The sequence below is a fragment of the Danaus plexippus genome, chromosome Z (assembly GCF_018135715.1).
Source record: "Danaus plexippus chromosome Z, MEX_DaPlex, whole genome shotgun sequence".
Lineage (NCBI taxonomy): Eukaryota > Metazoa > Arthropoda > Insecta > Lepidoptera > Nymphalidae > Danaus > Danaus plexippus.
Window position 1 is genome coordinate 5,050,130 of NC_083559.1, and position 15,410 is coordinate 5,065,539.

The 15,410-nt window shown below is 34.2% G+C and overlaps 1 protein-coding gene across 1 annotated transcript in view; it reads right to left on the reverse strand.

Moving 5' to 3' along the window:
• LOC116777251 (dynein axonemal heavy chain 6) overlaps positions 1 to 15,410 on the reverse strand; it is a 38,031-nt gene that overhangs the window by 15,682 nt on the left and 6,939 nt on the right. Inside the window, exons 17-52 of the mRNA XM_032670686.2 lie at positions 14,955 to 15,101; positions 14,589 to 14,765; positions 14,225 to 14,479; positions 13,986 to 14,132; positions 13,656 to 13,909; positions 13,400 to 13,518; positions 12,983 to 13,156; positions 12,631 to 12,790; positions 11,945 to 12,090; positions 11,456 to 11,607; positions 10,960 to 11,152; positions 10,525 to 10,664; positions 9,909 to 10,094; positions 9,529 to 9,684; positions 8,611 to 8,838; positions 8,111 to 8,331; positions 7,771 to 7,982; positions 7,569 to 7,681; positions 7,359 to 7,501; positions 6,890 to 7,082; positions 6,361 to 6,584; positions 5,959 to 6,214; positions 5,431 to 5,621; positions 5,174 to 5,346; positions 4,544 to 4,727; positions 4,062 to 4,227; positions 3,736 to 3,897; positions 3,363 to 3,449; positions 3,143 to 3,232; positions 2,747 to 2,943; positions 2,419 to 2,581; positions 2,269 to 2,351; positions 2,027 to 2,138; positions 1,619 to 1,744; positions 1,023 to 1,183; positions 104 to 245 (exon numbers count right to left, since the gene is read on the reverse strand). Coding sequence (XP_032526577.2) covers positions 104 to 245; positions 1,023 to 1,183; positions 1,619 to 1,744; positions 2,027 to 2,138; positions 2,269 to 2,351; positions 2,419 to 2,581; positions 2,747 to 2,943; positions 3,143 to 3,232; positions 3,363 to 3,449; positions 3,736 to 3,897; positions 4,062 to 4,227; positions 4,544 to 4,727; positions 5,174 to 5,346; positions 5,431 to 5,621; positions 5,959 to 6,214; positions 6,361 to 6,584; positions 6,890 to 7,082; positions 7,359 to 7,501; positions 7,569 to 7,681; positions 7,771 to 7,982; positions 8,111 to 8,331; positions 8,611 to 8,838; positions 9,529 to 9,684; positions 9,909 to 10,094; positions 10,525 to 10,664; positions 10,960 to 11,152; positions 11,456 to 11,607; positions 11,945 to 12,090; positions 12,631 to 12,790; positions 12,983 to 13,156; positions 13,400 to 13,518; positions 13,656 to 13,909; positions 13,986 to 14,132; positions 14,225 to 14,479; positions 14,589 to 14,765; positions 14,955 to 15,101 — 6,033 coding nt within the window. The remainder of the gene's footprint in view (positions 1 to 103; positions 246 to 1,022; positions 1,184 to 1,618; positions 1,745 to 2,026; positions 2,139 to 2,268; positions 2,352 to 2,418; positions 2,582 to 2,746; positions 2,944 to 3,142; positions 3,233 to 3,362; positions 3,450 to 3,735; positions 3,898 to 4,061; positions 4,228 to 4,543; positions 4,728 to 5,173; positions 5,347 to 5,430; positions 5,622 to 5,958; positions 6,215 to 6,360; positions 6,585 to 6,889; positions 7,083 to 7,358; positions 7,502 to 7,568; positions 7,682 to 7,770; positions 7,983 to 8,110; positions 8,332 to 8,610; positions 8,839 to 9,528; positions 9,685 to 9,908; positions 10,095 to 10,524; positions 10,665 to 10,959; positions 11,153 to 11,455; positions 11,608 to 11,944; positions 12,091 to 12,630; positions 12,791 to 12,982; positions 13,157 to 13,399; positions 13,519 to 13,655; positions 13,910 to 13,985; positions 14,133 to 14,224; positions 14,480 to 14,588; positions 14,766 to 14,954; positions 15,102 to 15,410) is intronic.

Genomic DNA, 15,410 nt, shown 5'->3' on the forward strand with positions numbered 1-15,410 from the left:
TTATTATATAGTTTAAATTATCAGGAAATAAATTCGTTACATTCGTATCAAGGAATAAATTAGATTTTAGTCAAAAATTATTTATTAATCAAAGCATAGTGACCTGTTCCTGGGGATCGATAGTGAGCGGCCATCTTCCCGCGCGTGTCACTAATATGCCGTTCTCAGTGGATATCGCGTCTCGAGGCAGCCCTTGAGCGTTCCATGTACGCACCGTGTAAGAGTCCGCCATTATTGATATCAGGCTGAAAAATCATGTAGTCGTTTATAATAAATATATAAGTACCGCAAACTCAGAAAACTATGTTATACTAGCTGTTGCCCGCGGCTCCGCCCGCGTCTTTGTCGCTTTTTGCATAACCATATTTATTTCAAACTTAAAAGAATAGCATATAGAAAAGAGATGATAAGAAATGATAGACAACCACAACCAACAAACAAAAGAAAAACAAATGATAGACGATCACAACATTACACAACGGAGAATCTCAACACCGCGATCTAGGTTGATAACGTATTTTATCAACGCCATCCATCGAGCACAGTGTTCAACACTTCAACCGCGCCCGCGCGCACTACGTTTTTGTTATTTTTGTTTCCTCTCATAAGTTTTAATATTAAGATTGGCATATATTAGAACATATTTTTTTAGTAACTAATATAACTTATTAACTAATATATAATATATAACTAATAAATATTAAGTTATAGTGTTTAAAAGTTTTGAAGCAGTGCTTGACCATAACTTCTGTTTCCCTTAACCGATTTTGACAAAACAAAGTTTTAAACATGCTCCTAATTACGTGTAATCCAACTGTGAAAACCGCGTTCAAATCCGTCGAGTAGTTTTGAAGTTATAACGTACCAGACAGACGAGACAGACAAAAATTCCAAAAAATGTTTTTTTGGTTTCTATGACTCTTCTTAAATTGCATCCTATCAGTTTTTTGGAAAAATAGTTAATGTACAGACATTCGATTTTTACTGTCTTATTATATGTATAGATTATACTATTTTCTTACTCAAATGATTCTGAAGACGGTATTTCCAGTTCCCGACACTGATCGACCCATTTATTCTCTAGTTCTCGCCTGTAATTAGAAGGGAAGGCTCCGAAGTAAGCGATACAGCCTGACGCTATTATAATATCGCCCGTAGTACAGTGAAGTTTAAAAGTCGCTGCCTGGAAATAGATTTAAACTTAGGTGTTGACTGTTACACTGATAGGTTTTTAAAAGACAACTAGGTTTTTATTAGTATAACTTCTAAACAAATTACCCAGTAAATAATATTATTCATGATATTTGTTTAGATAAAACGTTCTTTCAATTGCGTTGAGAAATACAAGACTTATAATGACACAACTCCACTGTGAGGATTACCTAAGTAAATTCATAAATACGTTGTTTTTTGGAATGTATAGATTTTTTTTTTTTGATAATTTACATATTGCAAATATTTTTAGAACAATAAGCTATTATTGAAGTTATTCCTTCATAATTAATCTATTGTTCTATTTTGGTATCACAATGCTGATAGAGTATTACAGATGGTGAATTTGAAACACCATTTATACATATAATACATATATAGAATAAATGTATACAAATTTACATACCTTGACACCTTCTTCCCACCTAGTCTTCTCGTCAGCGAGTGCCTGGGTCAGTTTCCCAGCTCGAGACAACCTCGCTGCAGCTAAGTCGACATCTGCTTGTAATTTGATACGTTCCTCTTCTACAACCTGGAAGAATATATCAAGACTTAATATAAGAATACTTATATAACTCAGCAAGAATATTTTTTTTTGTTATTAGTGATACATTTACATGTTATTGTAATCATTATAAGCTGTTTAAATTTTTAGTCTAAGCTGTCTTAATTTGAAGCATAACTCCTTGTCCAGGTGCACAATTGTCGATTGAAGATTGCATTAAGATGAAGTAGCAATATTATTGCAAATTATGGTGTATATGTTCTTTACAAATAGATATTACTTTATGAAATAAGAAATGGCATTAAGCACCTTTAACTCGTCCATCATTTTCGCTAACATAGCTTCGATGGCTTCAACCTCTTTCTGTTTCGCTCTCAAAACTGCCATTACACTTTTTAATATAGCAGCTGCTTCTTTATGTCTGTAAAATTTATACGGTATTTATTAAGTTGTAGGGCAATTTATTGGTAAGGAAAACCTTCGTACGTACAACAAATTTCCTATTTAATATTAAATAAGGTATTTTTAAGAAAAAAAAAATTGTTGCTTACTTAAGAATCTTCGGTTCCACAACCCTAAAAACTTTTGCATACATATCAATAGCTTGAACCCACAGTACCATAGATCGACAAACCTTAAAAAAGAAATATTTATATTTATAAAAGTACAAATAACTTCGATTATTTAATATCGATATTTACCTTGGACACTTTGACCACTGTATCGGGATTGAAATCCTTATGTGTCAAATAAGTTTTAATTTTTTTCAGCAATGCATCTGGAATATGATCTTTGTCGTATTCTTCTAAATTACGAATAAAGTTAACGTCGGCCAGTAGTTTTTTTGTAGAATCCCAGTCTGGTCTGAAATCCGTAAAAATTATAGTAATTTGATTTTCAATGTGATTCCGTAAAAAATGAAAATATGTATAATAATAGAAATATATGTAGAATAATTATTTTATTTCGCTTTATTGTGAGTCATGTATATAATGATGTAATAAGTATAAAAGTATAATTTTGACATACTTAGCACCAAGAAGAATGCAAACCGGTTCCATAACAAAGCGCACTAGAGCGGGTGGTTTCTGGAAAGCTTTTAATTCATTAATATCTGCTTTGTTAAGTGCCTTCAAAGCGTTCTGTGCCGCCTCCATCGCTGGCATCGCCAGCGCTAAGTCCGCCTTTGCCTCATCGGCTATTTGCCTTACTTCTTCTGCTTTTATCTAAATGTTAGGTACAATAATAATTTTCCATATTTAATTTTCTTTGCGTGTCTATTTTAAATGGTGATCATATTTCTTTAGATTATCTCATATGTATACTGTTTTGGACGGAAGCTTTTGCTCTATGTATTTTATATATTTCGTAATTAAATTACAGTAGACGTTTAAGATAATATTATAGACGAAATAATTTACTTACTTTAGCCTCAGCTTCATCCTTCATCACAGCTTGCTTGACTTCATCAGCGGCCTTCTGTTCAATTTTAAGCCGAGCCACCAGTGCCATGCCCTGCAGTTTTGAAAATATTATCAAGCGTAATTGATGCAGGTAAAGTTGTTTACTAATTCAAACTCAAAAAAGCTATTTCGACCAGGATTTTTTTTTTAATTCGCATATAATAAAATATTTATAATTTCACCTCCTCAGCTTTTTTAGCAAGGACAGGTTCCATTTCACGCACTTGCTGTTCCATAACACCAACAACTTCGTAGGTTTCGTACAATTTCTGTAAAGAAAAAGATAATTTAAATGAAACTAATCTATTTCGGATATACTACGCGAATTTTATAATTTTAAAACTACATAATCCCGATGTTTCGGTTACTTTTCAGCAACCGTGATCACGGGCAGACGAGATGTGAATGAGACAATATGCAGTTTTAGATAATATTGAAAGTCTTAGATTTCATGAAAGGATAGTTATTAAAACAAATCATCAATATCTTTTAAAAATATCTAAATCACTACTGCATGAGTAAAATTTAGGAATAAATTGAGTATCAAAGGCTGACCTGTAATCCGCAGGAAATTCTATCTCTTCCCCGTATAATTTCTTGTTGCTTCTTATCCAATAAAGACAGGTACAATTTAAGTAGATCGAGGTAGCTGCTAGGAGTAGAATAGAAATAGCGCCTCATCTCTTCAAACAACCGCTCAGTCATCACATCCACGTCCTATATATTTGAATAACAGTTATTACATTACACAATTTGGTAGTTATTATTATCATTTACAAGATATAACAATTTTTTTTTTCAAAAATTCTCTGAATTTCAATTATTTTGGAATTATTGCAACTTAGGAGATGTCTGATAATAAAAAATATCTCATTAAACACCTGATGCATGGAAACGGCCAGCGTAGATATCATATTGATAATTTTTTCATCACCAAGCGGCTGCAAACACTGTTGTGCCACAGACCGCAGAGCCTCTGGCGGCCACTTTGTGAACCAATCTATGGTACAACAGTTTACCAGGGAGGGAAACATGCGACAGCGACGTCTGTTAAACATTATAGAAACCTATCCATCATAAAGACTAATAAATTATTATATTGCTAAGTTATAATTTTCGATAGAATCACTTCCTCTCATTTCATCATACCGTGACATAGGAAGTGAAATTATTAATAATAATTCTTTAAGTTTTCTACACACAAAAAAAGTTGCTATTCGAGTCTTTGCTTGTTTTCTGCTAACTTCTTTTTTATATACCTTTGTTTCAGCTATTAGAAAGAGAGATTAGCATTAAAGAGTTTGTAAATATTTACTTAATAACATTGGCGTGTATATTGATATAGATTCATGACATTTCATACCTGAACGCCTCTCCAACTGGGCTCATACATATACATAGATGCAGCTTCCCCCGCACCTTGTTAATGAAGTAATAATAAACGGCGTCTCTATCTCCTGGATTTATTCCTGCTTTTGCAGCTTCATTTCGACAACCCGTTTGAACTTGTTCATAAGTGTCGCCTTCAAACAGATTCGGTACTTCACCTGGATAGGGAAAATTAAATAATATTGCTTATCGGCTCTAACTGTCTTAATTCCTTACACGTTAAAATATTTATTTTTAAATTATGTCATACTTTTGTATTATTTAAAAATTTTAATAAAGTCTAAACTGAGTTATCGACGGGTAGGAAATAATTTTTTCACGTGTCTGCCTTATTGGATATCAGTTTTTTTTTTATCATACTTTTGGGTGTCTAAATTAATTAATATTAAAAAAGTGAAATAATAAAAATAATGAACTTGATTGTTTGAAATTATGTCTTCTGCCAAAAATACACCAAAAAACAAGGAAGCTTACAAAGTCATAACACAATCATAAACCAGCTCATTATAGAAATTTTAAAGAACTTTGATATGTAAGCGTCTTAGCGATCGGTTTGTCCTTCTTTTCTAAAATCCGAAATCAAACAAGGAATGTGTGCTCAAACCTGAGTTGAGCATATTATTGATGTCCTCGAGGAACTCTTCCTTGGTGATTTGTGTATCTGTAAACAGGAAGACAGTATCGTCGCCAGAGACGCCGGCACGCATGTACATGTTACGGAGATCGTCGTGGAATTCTGGAGTATCGTAGTTGCGCTTTAACTCCATACCCATACATCTGAGGAAAAATAATACAATAAGAAATTAATACGAAAAAAATACATTTATATTTGTACTTAAGATTTGTATGAATATATCTTACTTGCACTCATTGACATGTCCAGCCAGGGTGGCCACGGAACGTCTGCCGGAGCCTCCGGTGCCAACCATCAGACAGTGCCCACGCTCCGCCCGCAGGACCCTTGCCACACGGACGACGTGCTCCACAGCGTCGCGGAACAACACCAGGTGCATCTCAGCGCGAGCCGTAGAATTATACTCCTCTAAATATTCCTGCAATTACATTGCATTAGACAGAATATTAGAAAAATATTACTGATCCATCTAAAGTCGGATTCTTGCTGAAATTTTGGTGTAGATGTGAAAATGATTTTTTAACCTGTCCGACGATTGTCGGAGCTTAATAGCGTAAACTGTATTATATGTATCTGTATTCATAGTAACATAAAAAAATAAAGTCATTTTCTGAATCTTAACTGTAGAATAAGTCATTATGTATTGTTTTAATTAGTTTCAGTGATTTTTTAAAGAAAAAGTAACATATGAAAGACAATGTTTCAAGACCATAGCATGAGTTGACAAAATAAAAAAAGATTAATATTAACAGTACCTTTAAGACAACCATTAATTTATCTATGTCAGGTATTTCCTGGTAAATCCTGTTTTCTTTGGGTACGGCCGAGTTGAGGAAATCACCGAAAAGCAGCAACGGTGGGTTCTCTATGATAGGAGTGTCCGGTATTTCCAGGATCGGATGCTGAAAGTACTTCTGGCAGACGGTGCTCATGAGATGGTAGAAGTAACTCTTGTCTTCAATATTGATAAGACGATCGTGAAATACTCGCAAACATTCGTGATAGAAGAGCCTATTGTGATAAAAAAAAACATATTTGAAACTGCTTACTATTGAAGCTGGTGTATACTCAAGTATAAAAGTATCCAAGTACTATTAAACTAATAAAAAATGATTATTGATGATATATATGCAAAGTATTTTTTTTACATTTCTTACCTAAGCATCCCTTGAGGAAGTCTCATGTAAGCGGCGTTTGCTTGTAACACTCCCTGCATTGATTTAGATAGATCTCTCAAATTAAATACGTAATGCGACTTGGCAGGCGTTGGCAACAATTCCGCACAAATCTTCAGGTACACTTCTACAGCTGCATTGACTATGGGTTCTCCGAGTACCGATACTTCAGAAACGAAGTCTTCCATGTGACCGTTTAGAATTGCCTGTTAATATAAAAATAATAAAAAATATACTATATATTATTAAATAAATATAAATATAAATATAATAAAAATTATACAGAGTAATATTAATAATTAATAATCCATATTGTTAGAACATTTCATGACATATTTCATTATACAAGAATACGTGCAGTGTGTGTGACATTTTATCAAAATACAATACACAATATTTGGATACCACAGTTAAGAATTAATCAAAAATTTTTGACAGTGAAGCGATTTGTTACTAATTACTTATTTGTACGTATCTTCTCATAGTTCTTAATAGTGAATATGTATGTTACCTTAAATATGGTTTTCATAGCCTCAGCGTTTGGTGCGGATATAAAGAACATAGCGAAGTGTCGCACGAAGCGACCGGTGAGTGGGTTTCTTCCACCACCGGGCGGTGCGCACGCACACGACAGCACCACGTCCAGTATATCCTTCCAGTACAGCTTGTCTCGGTCATACACCCCGCCAAAGTCCAGATACTGACTGGAAATATTATCACCATTAGTGACAATGTCCTGTATGTTAGCATGCATGTTTACACTTTTATATATCCAATGGCATATCAGATAAAGTTAAAAATAATAGGCACAATAAATAAATTTAAGTTAACTCCGACTTCAGTACTACGATTATATAATATCGATATTACGATTACATAAAATTGGTAATACGATGTAAAAAAAGAAATATTGTGTTGAACTTAAATTATTCCTTTTTCTATATAATTTTAAAAGAAATTAACAAGTGTGAATATGTTACCGTAGAAGTTCAATGGTAGGTTGAGCTCCATAGACATCAAGACGCGGCATGTTGACGTCATCAATAAATATAATGATCTTCTTTCCTAGCGGCGCACCGATCGCTTTCCTGGGACGCTTGTCCAAACGTAACTCTATAACTTCCTATTAAAGGTCAATGTTTAAGAAACTATGAATATAACTGAGCAATGTATATAAGTAAAGTTATTACTTGAGTACGTATACTACTCGTTTGAGCTGAGAAATTCAGCATTACGGGAATAAAGGTGCCAGTTGTGGACATTTTCTTGAGAACCTCCGCTGCTACCACTGTTTTTCCAACACCTTTAAAATAAATTTGATACAAAATATATTATACAGTAAAATATATTTTTAATAATGTAACAAACATAAGAAATTCTTTATATGATTACCAGTGTTTCCAGTGAACATAACTGGTTTCCCAGCAGTCAGAAGCTTCTCGAATAAGTATCCATATCTTACTGTATCGATCGTTGGTACTAGAGTCTCGAAGAAAGGTCGATTGCAGTCATAGATAAACTCGGGAATGATCTCCGCCCACACCTTCAGTTTACGATGACGCGTATCCATATACATATCAAAGAAATTGAAGCCTTGGGGAAAGCTAGACGAAATGAAAGTAAGAAGATCTCATAATTGATAATTATATCTATTTAATGAAATAGTTAATATTAATATACATCTTTATTTTTATGTTATTTTAATACTAAATTAACTTTTGGCTTGTCTTACTATTCAGCCTCTTCGAAGGTTTCAAACTGCCTTTTAATGATCTCCTCGAAGGTCTTTCTGTTGACTTCAAGAATGTTACCACCAATGCTCCACACATAGCAGAATATAAAACAATGCGCTATATAAATTTTAACTGCTGATTTATCCGAAAACCTATCACCAGGTTCTCCAAGCAAAGCGCCCAGTAGGACACACAGTGCTGACACTTTACTTATGTCCACCTGAAAGTCGTTTCAAATATACATACTGTGTATGAATTACTATACAGTGGCAATATTTAAGTTGATGAAATATATATGAGCTAACTGCAAACTGTGAAATAAATAAGCAGTACTCGCATGTGACAAATGTCTATAACACTTATGTTAAGTCTACATAAGTAGTAGTACGATAATCGAAATGTAACATGCACATTACAAAAAATATTATGCATATAAAAAAAAACAGTATAAATGTTCGCATTTACTGTCTATTAGATATTTTTTATTGGTCATATTAACCTGTTTGATTCCCACACTGCACTTAGTGTTAACATGAATGAATCCCACCTCCAACATTTTGAACAATTCGTACAGAAACTCAGAGTTTTCTTGATTAACGAGGTTTTTGTCCACTGCAGCTTCCAGCCAGGAACGTACGTATGGTAAATAGCCCATCTCGTCGGGATCTATGTACACCATACCACAACGAGAAACAGTCGCCGGCGAAGCCTGCGCCAAGTCTGCCACCTAAAATATAATTAACAAAAATACATTAGGTAGTTGTATTCACTGATATGTAATTGGTTAGAATTTTTATTTAACATAAATATATAATATGGTGTCTAGTATATAAAGAGTAATAATTGTAGTACGGAGGTGTAGTATCGGTATTATTTATCAGCACCAAGTTGCAGAACTCTATAACAAAAGCATAATCATCTGGAAATCACTTGCCCTAACCGTAAACGAAATAAAAGTTAACCGATACAAAAGAGTCAAATAATAACGAACAATAGCGGAGTTTTTGTCACAAGCGTTATGAAATGTGTTCGAACATAAATTTGTCAGCCAGTATTGAAATAAATTATAATAATACTGTAACTACAATTATGTTGATACAACACAATGCCTTTTAATTTATTATTATTAACTAGCTTTTGTCCGCAACTTCGTCCGCGTGGACATCAGAGTTGTTTTCTGTCATTATGGCCACTGAATCCGAACTGAACTTCATGGTTCCACTCGTGTAGTTTAGAGATTGGGGTCGGGACAGGGATCGAGATAAAAGGTAGCCTATGTCCTTCTCCAGGGTTCCATCCTATTACTACACAAAAATTTATCAAAAGCGGTTCAATAGCTTAAGCGTGAAAAGGTAGCAAACAGACAGACTATCGCATTTATATTATTAGTAGGGATTTAATTAAGGTAATCCCGTACCTCGAACACCATATGTACGTAAGGTGTGAGCTTGATTCTCTCAGAGTTTGAGAGACACAGCATTTTATTGTCATCCAGGACCGTGTTCATGTTCTCTATCCACACAGCATCCACCGGACCGTCGCAGATCAGCCATTGGTGGTCAGGAGTCTCGAACTTATTTGAAACAAAGTTGATGTTATAACACACATATCATATCTAATATCAATAACCACACGCAATAAAATAATTGAGTATAAAAATTTATGTCTGATAATCGCTTTCATTTTTGTTCTGGTGTAGCCATTGCGTTTTTCATATGTAATGAATATATGAAACTAATTAGTGGCATGAAATGTAATGTAATGATTTGACCATATCATTTACAAAACACTCTTTACCTGCACAGCGGTTCTCAGTGACAGAGGCAGTATGCCGTCGTGCCACTCAAGTGTTTGTAAATTCACCTCGCCGTATAGTTCCCCGATGGTTAGACTTTTTGGATTCATTATATATTTGTGTACTAGTTGATACTGGGGACCCACGACACCGTATTCGTACAGACGAGTGTAAGTGTCACCCAGCACCTGTAACAGAGGAAAGCATCTTTAGACAAATTGGATTTTTCTAGACTATTTTATAAAGTAAAGATTTATTTCAATTACAGATTAGGTTCTTATTCCAAAATTGATATTTTTACTAACTCTTAACATTAACCCTGAAATAACAAATGGAACGACTAGTTTTTGCCAGGTATAGTTTTCGCAGGAAATTCGGGAGTGGGCTCAGAGAGAAATGTATAGGGCGTCAAAACAAAAGATAAGATAATCAAGTGCAGCGACATCTATGGTGTCTGTCATTGGATTTAATACAAAATGCAATGCAATAATCATCTAGTAAGCCATACGGCTTACTAGATGATTATTGCATTATACTTACTATTTGGATATACATCCAAATATCCTTATAAGCTTTCTCATTTATAATATTTGAAAGATAATAGATTTGCTACTTTACATGAAGTACGACCGTTTTCCCTCCACCCGTCGGTCCAACAAGCATCACGCCCCACCTCACTATCATAGTTTCGTGAAGCTGGATCACCTTCCTGATCTGACACGTCATTACCTGCAGCTTCCTCTCCAGCAGTATATCAGCTATTATTATAAAGCTAGTTTATTATTTTTAACTTAAACTTTATAACTTAAAGTATTTATAACTTAAACTTTTAGGCTAATAAAGCTATTTATACTAAAGCATGGATTATTTCCATGTTTTTTCCAATACTTCCTTTACTAATTGGAGAAAACGACTCTTAATTTATTTCTTTATTCAATAAACAACAATAGTTTTTCAGAATATTGTCTTATATTTATAACATTGTCCTTTCTTCTATATGTATTATTATCAAGTAGAAAATAGTAAAGTTGATTTTATAAATACTTTACTTACTTATAACTTCAACCATGACACCGTAATCCCTTTCAGGTAGATCAACTCCAGGGAACAAATCTGACAATATCCCGGCGAATAGAATAGCGTCTGCAGCCAGGAATTTAGGCAGGTTACTGTCATTCAATGCACAGAGCAGAGTTTTCTCTTCGTGCTGGTCAGGACTGGCGCGTTTCAAAGCACCCGCCATTACCTAAATTTATGTTACTATTTAAGTCAGACTTATTTTTTGTATTTCTTTCCTTTTTTTTTTGGCATTGAACTAAATGATCATAATCCCGATGTTTTTAATTGCCTTAAGTCATAACCATAATGTCTATCGATGTTATACAAATATGAACCAAATCACCATATCATTTTTGACATGAAGCAAACCGTACATGAAAGCACGTCAATAGCAAATAGTTTTTGTAAGTAATACGTAATAAACGTAATTGAAAAAGTTTAAGGATTTTGATGATAAACTGTAAAATAATTATTCCAACATCTGACATACCAACACACTCTTGACAGCCCTCATCCCAAAGTCGTAATGGTCTTGCTTGGATAACTGTTCGCTTGATAATTTATACATTTGCACCATTTTTTTGGCCAGACCCTTCGAGGACTCGAAACCCTCAGAGTATAGAATGACTTCAGCTATTAAAGCTAGAAAATGGTACATATTTAGCTTTACCGTAAAAGAATGCTTCGATTAATCTTAAATTATTATGCACGTGAAATAAGCCGACTAAACAAAATTTAAACACATCTAAAGAAAATTGCAGGAGCGAATGTTATAAGCTTTTAAAATATATTATAGAAATTTTAGTATGGTAATTTGCAGAAATTCAAATATATATATTATTTATATCGGGTTTGTTTATAGTAATCCCCAAAACATACTACTATGAGGTGTTCAATTTTAGTTTATATAGAAACAAAACAAACAAAACAAACATACAAACGTATTTCCTAAAATAGTTGTTTAAAAAATAACAGTCACCATAATCGGGTACCATCATGGAGATGGGTCGAAATAGAGCTTTCAAGTTATCAGGGAGTTCTGTCCTGCCAGCATAGCCCGGATTCATTGTAATAAATGCAGCGCAAGTTCGAACGAGTTTAATCTCACGACCTTCGAACATAAACCTGTAATGAAAATCACTTTGCGTTATTATAATTATATAATCAAAATATCCTCGAGGTGGCCCTTTAAACCATGGTCAGTATAGAGAAATATTATTGTCTTACAAAACATTGTATTTGATTTGGTTTTGATCCGAGTGTTATCAATTTTCTCAAAGTAAATAAAACTTTTTCGTTGGGAGGAATTAAAATCTTTTTTTCAGATTTCAGGACTCCATCCATTAAAAAAATATTCATTAAATAAACACAGAGGGGGCAATCAATTATTTTAAATAAATAACACAAAATGACATCTACCTATATTTTCCATAACAATTTTTCAATATCCTATTTCTGTTACAAAATTTTGCCCTTGTTTTTTCAATGGGTTGGTTTGCATAAAAATAATCTATTAATATACGATACAAATCAATATTATATGCCAGCACCTGGCCCAGTTAAAAAAAGGTTATATAGAAATGACTCTGGTTTCGTTTAAAATATTAACCGTTCTAGAGTATTATAATTGAAGAAAACGTATTATATGCTCCTAAAAAAACTTGCCTGGATTGTTTGGCAACCTTTGCATTCCTTATAGTAATGAGTTGTTGCGCGATTACTGATAACACTTCTATATCAATTCTATTGAACTCGTCGAAACAACACCATGCCCCCGACGTGGCCAAACCAGAGAAGAAGCGGCCCATCATTTTGTAATCCAAACCTGTAATATTATGATGTATTATATATTATATACATTATGAGTCATGATATTATGATGAGACGATATTGTTACTATTATTTGTGGACAATCGATTGCATCAGTTTAATTTAAATAAATTATTATTCTAGTAAACTAAAAATACGGCATGAATTTATTTTTGTGTGGTTAAAAATACTAATACAAATTTAGTACCCTCTGAGCAATTAAATACGACGCACTGTATGGCGAGCGACTTGGCCAGGTCTTTGGTTGTTTCTGTCTTGCCAGTGCCAGCAGGACCCGCTGGAGCTCCGCCCAGGTCCAGCTGAAGCGCGCCCATCAGACATAGATAGCATCGATCCGTCAAGGGCGTTATAACTAGCACACCTACCAGATAATATATATATTTATCATTGGCGTTTTCCGTGATACTATTTACTGAAGCTATACTTCGTCATTTTTGTTAATTGAACATACAATACAAAATATTCATTAATTTCTTTAACCACGACTCCAAACGGGAGTACTCAATTCAACAGTAGGGTGCCCAACTCCAGTGTAGCTTAGGAATCCTTTGTCATTCCCATGTCAAATGTTTAAATATGTCAAAGCAAATAGTATTAAGCCTACCTCCAGCTCCAAGATACTCATGGCCGTAAATATACATGGCGCTTGACATCCGAGCCACACAGTTATCGATATCTTCTTCCCAGTAGTAACGGATCATTTTAAGCCATTCGAAATCATCACTAAAATATTAAATAACGTATATTCGTACCAAAATGGTTATTTTTTAAATGCCGAATCTTTGAGTCTAAAAATTCACTTCAAACCTCAGAGGCACGTATGTACATCTCAAGGGTATGAAAATATTATAATAACTTACGCTTTTTGTACATGCTTCTCAACCATGTGAGTGATCGTGTCTCGTGCGTGAACATCAACTGTAATGAGAGCGCATAGAACCTTGCGGAATAAGGAGCTCAGGTCCTTCCTTGTTAGGGCGGCCAGATCATTTAAGTCGGATATACATTTCTTCTCGTAATTTATCAGACCGGTGTCTATACGTAGTGGTAAATCTAACGCTAATATTTCATGGACACCCTTCGCCCACATAATTTGTGATACGGTTAATACTATCTACAATTTGGACAAGGAATATAAAAAATGATAGGTATTTTGAAAACCTTAAGTGATATCAAATAGTATTTGTTACCTGGTTAGGATGCAAGGTGACCCAATCCACTCGTGGTCGTACCAAATAATCTCGTAAAGCAAATTTCATGCAACGTTTAACGGATGCGAACATCGCCTCCTCTACTTTGCCCAGCCAGTCTTCTACATTACCGCGTGCTTTCAGTCCCTAGAAAAAGAATTGTTTCCACAATTTTATAATATACAACCAGCGTACTAGAAATTCAGTTTCCAACCTTAAACTCTAAGCAACCTTCATACCTTTCCTAAATTTATTCTTTCTCCTTCCGGTGAGAGCATTGCTATTATGTCAGTGGTCAAATCTTCTTGTTTGGCTGTTTTTGCCAGCTTTGCTTGTAGTGCGTCACGAGTGTTGAATGACATCTCTTTCTCCACCAACGTCCCGTCTTCCGTTATCTCCATCTCACTCTCCGGCAGTTTAACCCCAAACTCCAATTTGGCGATTGCATCGAAACATTTACGTAAGTGTGGCTGAACTGCGTGAGGATTACGGGTCTGAAAAATGTTTATAGCTCTATAATGAAGTATTTACTGAAACGAGTTTTATTTTAATATAATGAAGGATGTTATTCAACATTATATTTTTAAATCAAATCCATTATACTTGTGCCAGAATTTCAAGTAGTTCATCATTCGACAGGAAAAAGAATCTGGGGAAAGCGACTCTCTTCGTTTCTAGATACGCTTCAAGACATTTCATAATTTGGTCAAGCATTTCGTTATTGCGAACAAACTCTTCATACAACTTTGGTTGTGTCGCCGCGGGCATGGCTAATGGAACCTATAATTTAATAAAAAGTATTTTAAAGTTTACCTAAATCGGTAAAAATTGAAAATTACGTGACTTTTCACGACGAATTATATCGATTTATAATATCAAGTTACTTTTAGGAATCGTCTCAAGAGAAGGGATGGTATATATTAGGATATGAATAAAATCCATTCAAATTATTGTAAAGACTAGGAGCACCTTAGCAAGTTTTCGCATGATATCTTTCCACGATTTATCTACAATCGTAAAAAGCCTGGTCTCATTGGGCAGCTGTCTCTGGATATCTGGCGCTGAGAAAATTACTTCCAAGTATATCCACGTCTGCTGGCAAAGATACCATTCTTCCTGAAAACAAAATTTTCATGATTGAGCTTCTTTACAGGTATAATTCAATTAAATTAACCTTTCTTCTAATAAAACATTAATTTTATTTATGGATGGATTCGTTATGGTCTCTTGAGTATTACAAGATAGGGATACATATAAAAATATGAAATAAAATTATATAACTATGTTGTATGTTTAGTAACCAAACTGAAACGGTGTCACTACATAGTATAAACTATAAAACAAAGTCGCATTCTCTGTCCCTGTATCCCTATGTATGCTTAAATCTTTAAAACTAAACTACGTATCTTGATGCGGTTTTTTTAA